We start from the raw sequence: 10,558 nt of genomic DNA, 5'->3' as shown, positions 1-10,558 counted from the left end.
ATATTCACATTTACAGATTTCAAAAGGACAAGAAGAGAAGAGGGTGAGCATTCCTGTATATAATTCATGTTTTTCTTCCTTTGCAAATCATGGTCTTTTATTCCATTCCTCCTAATTTTAATCAATGTAATCTTTCTTTTCATTAGATCACTGGTTCCCTCAGATTTTTTTATTATTACTATATATTCTCTTTTTCATTGATTTGCAAGAATGTACTCACTCAGACCCCAACCTTGTGGCAATGTGGAACAGTTTACATATACAAATTAAGAGGTGATTTCCCCCCTTTTACAGAGTGTTCAGGATAAATTTGACATATCTTGGCCAAAATTTATGTATTCTCAAAATTCAAAATGCATCTATTAGAGGATCTTTTGCCAAATACAATTGCCTAAAATGAAGTTCTTATCTGGCACTACCCACAGTTGAAAAATGTCTTGTTCAAGGCGATACCTCTTGTACTGTTGAGACAGTAATGGACGAGCTTCTCTGCAGGGAAAGCAATAAAGTTCCAATTCACACTCAAGAATGGTATGTCAGTCAAGTGCAGAGTAGTGACCACATCGGGGACTGTTTGTACAGTTCTTCCTTTTGTGACCAAACTCATATAATTGATAACACCGTAAAGGACAGTCAATGAAAGCCTTTATCAAAATGGCTCCAATGGCCAAGGGCAACTGCCCCCTGGGACTACAAGGGGAGCAAGTGCAAATGGGGATCACATATTCTAAAAAGTCTCTTCATTATTCAAACGACGGAGCTAAGACTTCCCCACACAACTCATCCCTGCCACCCAACACAGGACGACCTCAGAAGGTGGTCCTTCTGATGGATGGCACCGTTGGTCCATACTGGTTGCCTAATTCCAGGAATAATTTCATCTGGTTCCTCACTGGTGACTTTGCTAGCACAAGTAATAGTCTTCCACTAAGTAGGGCAGAGCAGTGGCCAAAGCCCCCTCTAGCCTTGCTCACCAGGTTATAGGGACATGCAAGTCATCCACCACAACAGGGAGCCTCCCATTGGGGGAGAGAGAGAGAGAGAAACCTCAGCAAAACAATACACATTTGTAAGCACTAGAGGTCAGAGCAACACTAATACACACTAAAATATGTCACCAGATATCAATGGTCAGAAAAATCTTACCAAATAAAGGGAGAAATGCAAAATAACTTGGTACATTTTTTCCATGCTAATAAGTCGAGTAGGTCAAACAGATAACCAATGGTTTTTGACTGATTTATACACTTGCTACTGTGCACTTCCTGCTCAAATTGAAGGTAAACAAGATGGAAGCAAAAATCAAATTGATCCCAGGCCAAACAAACCATATGATGGAGTGAGGATATTGTTTCCTGCAGCAATGGTGTTGGTGAAGAATGATGAAAAGGATTGGACACATGCCTGTGCATGAGAATATGAAAATGAGACCATCAGGAATTATCATGTTCTGACAGGGTAGTAAATGAAAGCTGAGAAATAATTGATTATACCTTTATTTCTGTCTAAGGCTACAGGGCTCTTTAAATCATAGAGAATTAGGTAGTAATCTGGGTATATATAAACTTGTGGTAAAGTTTGTTGGGCCATTAATATATAATTTGAGTTGATTCCTGATGGCAATTTGTATACAGTAACTGGTTTCATAGATTTGATATTCGAGGAATATTAACAGGACTGCTTGGCCACCCAACTTGTACAATTGTATACCAATACAGGTCAAGTTAGCAAAAATATGGTACCAAGTAGATATAACTAGAAATATCTATTTTTATATATACTGTATATATATATAAACATACAGGAAATGAAGACAGGAAACATTATATTTGATACAGATTCAGGCACCAAGTGCTTCAGCCAATGACATATCTTTTAGCCAATGAAGAGCTGCCTGGTAATGTCATTGTAGAGAACATCTATACCAAGCCTTTTTTCAACATATGTGGTGCATACCTTTGGTTGAATTTTATCAGCTATATCCAATGTTAAAAGATATGAGGATGCTCGCTGACCGAGCAGTGTCATTATCTGCAATTGAGGCTGAGGGGATGGTGGTTGAAACCCTGTCGCGAGGGAATTAGACCAAGGTCATGTTTCATTAAATTCCATGATACAAAGTGTTCTGTAAGAGGCCTTGCCCTCCTGTTGGGGGGTGGAAGTTACGTGATGTTCAATCGAATTAAAAAAAAAAAAAAAAAAAAAAATCTGAGGAAGGGTGTTATGATTTTCCATCTCCAGTCCTTTGGAATGATGCTTATCAATTTTGCTTCAGGTACCTTGCAGTATCCACTGTACTTGAACAGTTTACGGTGTGTGTGCTTTCCCTACTTATGTTCCACTTCTCTTGTTATGGCATTATTCAAATTATCCTTTCCCTCGTAATCATTCTGAATTTTAGAAACTGCCTTGACTTAGAATGAATGGAAGGTGTGTGTGTGTCTTGGCTAACTACCTCCCTTGTGAAGATGGAAGTAGTCTTTTGGTATATAGATAGAAACAGAGCTTTAGAAATTCTGGATTCATAAGTGCTTTTATACATTCTTGCTCTTAAAATGTAAAAAAAAAGACATTATTCATCAGTAGATTTTCCATCAAAAAATCGTTTTTTTATAGAATTAAAATTTTAAACTGGCATTCACATTCACATATTTTGAATTATTGTTCAGTTGCTTTAATTTCAACTTCTGTTGTTTTAATATGATATACAATTGTATTGGACACAAGTTCAACTGTTTTAAATTAACATTCACAAATCTAAATTTTACTTAAGTTGCTGTAATCTGAATTTCAGGTTCTTCAATTTGAGGGTTTAAAGATGTAGTGGTGAGGTAAGGTGGACAAGTGAGGTTCATTATAACCAAAGGCTGCTTAGGGTAAGGTAGGGCAAGAATTGGGAGTCATTCCTCAAGGTGATTCTCAGGGATGGAGAGGATAAGTGAATCTAAGTACTGTCACTGCATTTGCATTTGGACTGATTGATTTTATCAAACTTACTACGCTAAATATATAATTTGCAAAGATTGCTAGTCTGAGAATTCTCAACATATGATAAATATGAATCTGTTTCTATAATCTCCCTTTATAAATATATATATGAACAACCACAATGCACTTTAATTTTAAGCCACCAAAGGCCAGCATGCTTGAAATTGAAATGTGGTACTGCCCAGGACTCGAACCGGGCATCCTCATGACAAGTGCAACAGTGGCTTTCCAACTAGGCCATCAAGAGAGATATAAGCTAAGCGCATTATTTCTTATATATTTGTATGCACGAGTTACATACACATATATGAAATTTTTGCGTTCAACCCATCTCCACTATGATAGTACAATTGGAGGTATACGAACGCGGGAAAGTATTTGTACAACACTGAATGGGTCCCAGTGATTAGAGATACATTTTAACAACCACAATGCACTTTAATTCTAAGCCATCAAAGACCAGCATGCTTGAAATTGAAATGTGGTACTGCCCAGGACTCGAACTGGACATCCTCATGACAAGTGCGACAGTGACTTTCCAACTAGGTCATCAAGAGAGATTTAAGCTAAACGCATTATTTCTTATATATTTGCTCGAGTTACATACACATATATAAAATTTTTGCGTTCAACCCATCTCCACTATGATAGTACAATTGGAAGTATATATATATATATATATATATTTGTGTGAACTGATAGATAGAATTATATGATTTGGACAAGACCTAAAATCTGTAGATATCCTTGATTTTGTTACTATAGTATTATCATATCTGTGGAACCAACATCAGGTACCTACAAGTGATGGTCTTACCAGACAGACATCAGAGAGAATTTATCTCCCTGCTACCCATCTTCAAAGCCCATCAACACCCTCCCCTCCTGAGACTTGACTGAGTCTTCCAAGATTTTTCAGTCAACTTCAATATATCCTCTACCATTTTATATCAGTAGAGCTGAAAACTAGCATATGTGAGACCCATAACTTGGTAAGAAGGCTTGGCATCGATATCCTCGATATCCCTTGCAATGTTGACAAGTGGTTTGTAATTGGCCATCAAGTTATGCAACATTTTAATTGGTTGAGGCAGCTCAGAACCTGAGATCATGTGTGAAAGGGGTGACGTGATTGCCATTACCTTTTCTTATCTGCATGATTACAATAATAACCTTCTTATAGATCAGTGGTTCTCAACCAGGGAGAAATTTCCCCCAGGGGGGAAATTTGGATGTTTCGGGGGGAAATTCTAGTCTGGAATTAAAATTCTGGAAATTATCAAAAAATAATTAGAAAATGCACTCAAACCTCGAATTTCCGTACAAATAGAGACTCGTGATAGGCAAACAATGCCAGAAGTCACACTAAAATGCTGTGTTAGTGTTAGTGTTCTTATTCAATACAATTTAATGTTAGCTGTGTTAGTGCATTTGAAAAATAAACTAGTAAATAGTCTCAGTGTGTTTTAACTGTTCTTTCTCTCATACACATGAAGGGGGAAATCTGGATGGTTGAATTGGAGGCCGGGGGAAATGACAGAAAATAGGTTGGGAACCACTGTTATAGATTAATATTATTTTTCAATACATGTATTGGTTACATAGATGCTTTTCATCAGTAATCTGAAATGCAATGAATTTGCATAATCTTAAGTTTTTACTAAACTAGTGAAACCTAAACAAGCAAACCTTAGACTTAAAATACAGAGCTGCAGCCTCATTGGATTTCAAAGGTTGCTGTGTTGTTTGTAAAGAAGACTCCCTTAGACTTTACAATTGTAGCGCTGTTGGTGAAATATAGAATGATTAATTGGTGCAAAAAATAAATCCACAATTACAAGTTGAATGAAATGTGATTTTTTTTTTCAAAAGCTTCATTAATTACACTAATGTTTCAACAAGTCAAGAGTAACTTCCAAGTAATTGCTGTTGTAAATATTGTGTGACCAAAAAATCAAGCTGCATTGCTTCGGGCCTGAGCAAGGAGCCAAGATAATAGGGAAACAAGTGGGTGACAGGTGGGAGTGGGTGCATGTCTTGATAGACTACCTCCTTTAAAAGGGGGGAAACCTTTGGTATATAGGAAGAGAGACATATGAGTTACAATGGTACTTGGCAATAGACCTTTCAGGTTGTAATATAGTCAGAAGTAATGCAGTAAGACACAGCACACCCACAGTTCTATTCCTGGCACTAATGCAGTTTCCTGGATTTAAGGCCAGGACCCCCTAGAGCTCCCAAGTCTCTCTCATACTCAGTTTTCTCTGTTATGTAAGCTATACCTGCTTTCTGGGTTGTGTAAACCTACATTTAACAAGCTGGACTTTGATATATTGAAGTCCATTTGCCATTTCACCAACCATATGAACAAATTGTTAAGATCCTCCTGCAGAATCTTAGCATCTTCTACTGACCTAATTAGGCGTCCTATCATAGTGTCATCCGCAAACATACTAAGATCACTATTAATCCCATTGTCCAAGTGGTATTTATACATACATACATACATATACCAAGGCTTTTTCCCCCTTACAAGGGAGGTAGCCAAAAAGGGAAAGGCATAAAAACACTCCCACCCATTTCATCCCTACATACACTCCACACCCCTCCCACCCTCCCTCTCATCTGAGCACCTCCTGGATGACGGGTCATCCCTGCACCCTGCCCACCGCCCTGGGTCAGAAGCAGTGTCGCAAGACACAGCACATCCACAGCAAGGCCGCTTCATTTAATCGGCGACCCCCCTTGCATATAAGGAGAGGACGGGGAGAAAATCCCTTCGGGCTGCGTCAAAATTTACTCACACATACTACCCCACCCCCCACCCCCCTGCCCATTCCTCCTCATGCAATCACAACATCATCCATATACAACCATTCTCCACTCACCTCTGTCTTCCGTCCTCTCCCTTCCTTCCTCAACAGACATTCCCCTCTTCCCCAAAGCCCCCTTCACCCCATCCATCCACCTCATCCTAGGACGTCCCCTCATGTTCACTCCCTCCACATCTGCCTTCCATACTTCTTTTACTAGTCTTTCTTCACTCATTCTTTCCATGTGTCCAAACCATCCTAATATTCTTTCATCAACCCTATCTCCCAAATCCTTTTTCACCCCTGTTCTCCTCCTCACCTCCTCATTTCTCACTCTATCCAGCCTAGTAACCCCCACCATACTTCTCAGACACCTCATCTCAAACACATTCAAACTCCTACTCTCTTCTTCTCTTATGTTCCACGTTTCTGCCCCCATACAGTGCTGTTGGCACAATCACTCCTTCATACAGTCTCCTCTTCGCATCCATTCCCAAATGTCTATTCCTCATTACACTCTTTAATCCACCAAGGCATTTACTCGCTTCTCTCAATCTACATTCTACCTCCACCTTCACTCCACCTTTTCCTGCTACACTTGCACCCAAGTATCTAAAACTATCCACTTCCTCCAGTCAATAAAGGACCCAAAACTGAAACCTAGAGTCCACTAGAAACACTCCCTTTTGGATTGTACACCGTTTATGGTGATCCACTGTTTTCTGTCACTGATCCAAGCTCTAATCCATTCAAACACTTTTCCTCCTATGCCATGGGTTTTGACTTTAGTAGACTCTGCTGGGGTGCGTTGTCGAAAGTTTTGCTAAAGTCAAGTTAAATAACATTGTAACTATTATTGTTATCTGACCCCTTGAGGACATTAGTGTAAAAAAATGAAGATTATACATGACAACAATAATGATGATAACAATAAGAACATTAACAATTATAACTTATAACTAATCTTAATGATGATAATAATAATAGTAATGAAATAATAATATCAATTAATTATGATGATGACAGTAATAACAATAATAATAACACTGGGGAACACTTTTTCAGTAACTTTGAGTTGCATTGGATATTTTCATTGATTCTGAAGGAGTTTTAGGCACTTATTTCAAATCTGAAATTAGTTTTTCTCTACAAGCTTTAGTTTGTATGCAATTTGAGGTTAATGAAATTGTACAAATGTGAACTTGCGTAAACCATGTATAAGCATTTTCACTTCCATATATATAGATAGCTGCTAATATTTTGATCATTCTTCTTTTGTTCCAGTTCAAACATAGCTTCCATAAAGAGACATCATTGCAGAAACAAGCCTGATGCCTTCTGCTACATATGTGGATGCTACACACTCAATCGTCAGAGACGTAACATATCCTCGTTCGTCAAGCGCGCCTACAAGGCATATTTTGAAGTTCATCTTGGTGATCAAGACAAGCAATGGGCTCCTCATGTTGTACAGAAATGACTTTCATACCGTTTTAAGATTCAAGTGAACAAAAGAATTGTGGCTGATATTGCAATTTCTTATAATAAAGAAAAAAAAAGTCAAATTGCATAAAATCTGTAGCTTGCAGACAAAAACTGACTTCAGATTTGAAATCAACACACTCAAATTGACTATAGAAAAGTCTTTTTTAAATGCAACAAAATGAGTGTTCCCCAGTGTAATCACTACCACCCTCGATTTGCTTTCAAAATTACCTTATATAATAACCAATTTCATTTCAAATTTACCATATAAAATTATAGAAACTACATAATATTCTCTTTGTTATAGCAGGGGTGTGGTGACGCGCCGCTGATCAAAACCAAACTGGCCGCTATACAGTTTCTGTTAAATTCGGGAGTGAAGCTCCCACGGGCTTTTAGTGTGAGCCCATGCCGCTACACAGTTCTGTAAAATTTGGGGAAAATATTCCCACGGGCTTTAAGTGTGAGCCCGTTTGAACAGTTCTGTTCTGTGAAATTTGGGAAAAAATATTCCCACGGGCTTTGTGTGAGCCCGTTTGGAGGGTGATTATATTTACGAGTGTGTGTGGGCCCAACCACACACACTCATACATTCACAATATGTGCATACGTATATGAAATACGTATGCATATCTCCGAATGCACCCTTCCTAACATTAGCTGTATGTTCAGTGATAGTTGTTATGTAGCAACTGTTGTAATAATATTTAGAAAAAGTGGGGATGATTCAATATATGAGTGTGTGTGGCTTGGCCACGCCCACTCATACATTTACCGGATGTGCATACCTATGTTAAATATGTATGCACATCTCGGTGAATTCACCCTTCCCAACATAAATGGAGTACATAATAATATAAGAAAAATAATTAAAGGGGGGTGGGCTGACACTCCACCAGCCGACGCAGTTCGTAGACGCTTAGTGGCTGCATAGGCGGCGCACAAGAACCTCGGATGTTGTCGGAGGCCCTCTCCTCAGAAAAGCAGTTGCGGGGCAATGCTTGAGGTAGTGGACAAGGGTGGCTTCAGGGTGGCGGCAATGTCGACATCATCTCTCTTCTGGCGTGGAGTCGTTCTTGATTTGTCAGAAACAACGGTCCTCCAGTTGCAGACGCAAAAGCAGTTTCCACTTTTCTAGGTGTGGAGCGAGGAAGTACAAGGGGCTCGTAGTCTGTGACTGCCCTGTACCACCTCGCCCTCTCTGACACCTCTGCCTCCAGTCTGTGCTGAAGGAACCGTTGTACCTGGTTAAGAGCCCTGGTGCGTAGGCGCAACTGATTTCTGCTGAGAGGGACGACAACATCGACTTTGGGTCTTTGGCGCGCCGCTTCTGCTGCGGCGTCGGCTAGCTCATTACCTGGGACACCTACGTGGCTCGGCACCCAGTTGAGCGTAACACTCCTCCCTTGCTGATGCAGCTTCAGCAGGAGTGCTAGGATGGAGGTCAGTAGGCGTACATTGTCGCTGGGCTGTGTCGATTCTAAGCTGCCTAGCAGAGACTGTGAATCCGTGTGGATCACCACAGGACCAGCTCGTGATATTAGAGCATGCTCTAACGCTCCTTGGACCGCTATGGCCTCAGCTTGGAGAGTGGACGCGTGATCAGATACTCTCCTGCCGAAGGTCAATCCATCCGTCACGAAGGCAGCCCCCGCACTACGGGGCCTGTTGGGGTCTACGGAGCCATCCGTATAATAGACCGCCATTCCAGGTTTCGACAGTGCGCGGACGCCTTATAGGGCCTGCGCTCGTACTCTTTCCTGGTCACATAACTTCTTCTTACTGGGAAGCTTTGTGACAACGAAGGTTGCAGGTATCGACAGCCATGGTGGTGGGGGCTTGAACTCTGGGTGTGGAGAGTCCCTACCCTTCTCAAGGAGAACGCTGGTGAGCCTGAATGAGTCCAGAAGTCCAGCCGCCTGTGATAGCCAGGTATCGGAGTGGATAAGAGTACCCACCCGTCCCAGAGCTATCACAAGGCTCTGACTTAGCTCCGTTATCCTAGGGCTCTGGACTATCTTGGCAAGAAAGTCAACCTCCAGCCTTCTGACCCGTGATGTTAATGAAGGCAATGAAGCCTCCATCTGGAGGTTAACAATCTTTGTCCAAGGCTGAGCTCCCAGGATAATCCTTGCTGCGGCATTTTGGCAAGGCTCCAGGTCTTCAACCTTGGCAGTCGCCACATTTATGAGAGCTGGGGCAGCGTAGTCCACCAAGCTGCGGACAGCTTGCACATAGAATGTGCGAAGGACCTGATGCGTGGCACCAAGTGCCTTCCCCGTCATTGCTCTCATAACTGTGGTTCTTGCCTTCAGTCTCTCCTTGAGATAGGCTAGTTCCTTCTGAAAGGTGAGCCTCTCATCAATCCAGACCCCCAGGTACTGATACTGGTGAACCCAGTCCAGCCTAAGATCCTGGATGGTGAGGTGCTTCCCTTCTTTCCAGAGTCTCAATGCCATGGCCTTCGATTTTGTATGGGGAGATCTTTAACCCTAACCTGCAACTTTCCGTCGTTACAGCACTTAAACAGCGTTGAGCCCTGCTGAAGCACTGCCGTTTCCCAGTAATTATGAGCGCAATGTCATCTGCATAGCAGATGACCTTGCACCCATGTGGTAGAGGTAGTTCCATAATGTTAGAGACAAGCACACTGAACAGAGTGGGGCTGAGGACCCCCACCCGCTGTGGAGTGCCATTCTCCAGCATTCTGGCCTCTGATACATGACCCTGAAAGCGAACTTTCGCAGACCGGTGACTAAGATAGTCAGCAATCCAAGAAAGCAGCTTGCCTTTTACGCCCTTGCGAGCAAGGGTGTCTAATATCACAAGTGGACTGGCCAGCTTAAACGCCTTTTCCAAATCCAAAAAGACCACGATGGACGGTGTGCCACTGACAGCATTGAGGAGTGTTGCTATACTGTTTGCTGTGCCAGTGCCCTTGCAGTAAGCATGGATATGCTCATGCATTGGGCCCAGTTTCCACAGCAGCCTACCAACTCGAGCTAGGCTTATATACTGGCCATAGTTGGCAAACGTAGTCAACAAAGACGTCCGTGCTCAAGCCAAACCGGCCAATCAGGAGCTCGAAAAACTCGCCGGAGACCGTCCGGCACACAACTCGAGCTAGGCCTATGTACCCGCTATAGTTGGCAAGCGTAGTTAGCAAAGACGTCCACACTCAAACTACACCGGCCAATCAGGCGCTCGGAAAGTTCGCCGGGTTCCTCACCAGCCTCCTTTATAAGGAGGGGAACCTAGCCGAGACGGAGGTC

General features: G+C 41.8%; 1 protein-coding gene across 1 annotated transcript in view; it reads right to left on the bottom strand.

The window, feature by feature from the left end:
* Nucleotides 1-1,498: 1,498 nt before the first annotated feature.
* LOC143035324 (putative defense protein 3) overlaps nt 1,499-10,558 on the bottom strand; it is a 53,952-nt gene continuing 44,892 nt past the window's right edge. Inside the window, exon 5 of the mRNA XM_076202266.1 lies at nt 1,499-4,772. Within this exon, the coding sequence (XP_076058381.1) occupies nt 4,706-4,772 (67 nt within the window). The 3' untranslated portion in view covers nt 1,499-4,705. The remainder of the gene's footprint in view (nt 4,773-10,558) is intronic.

This window comes from Oratosquilla oratoria, chromosome 18, assembly GCF_046742065.1.
Source record: "Oratosquilla oratoria isolate Oo_2021 chromosome 18, ASM4674206v1, whole genome shotgun sequence".
Taxonomy (NCBI): Eukaryota; Metazoa; Arthropoda; class Malacostraca; order Stomatopoda; family Squillidae; genus Oratosquilla; species Oratosquilla oratoria.
Note: the sequence above shows the minus strand (reverse complement) of the source record. Positions and strands in the feature narration are given on the sequence as shown.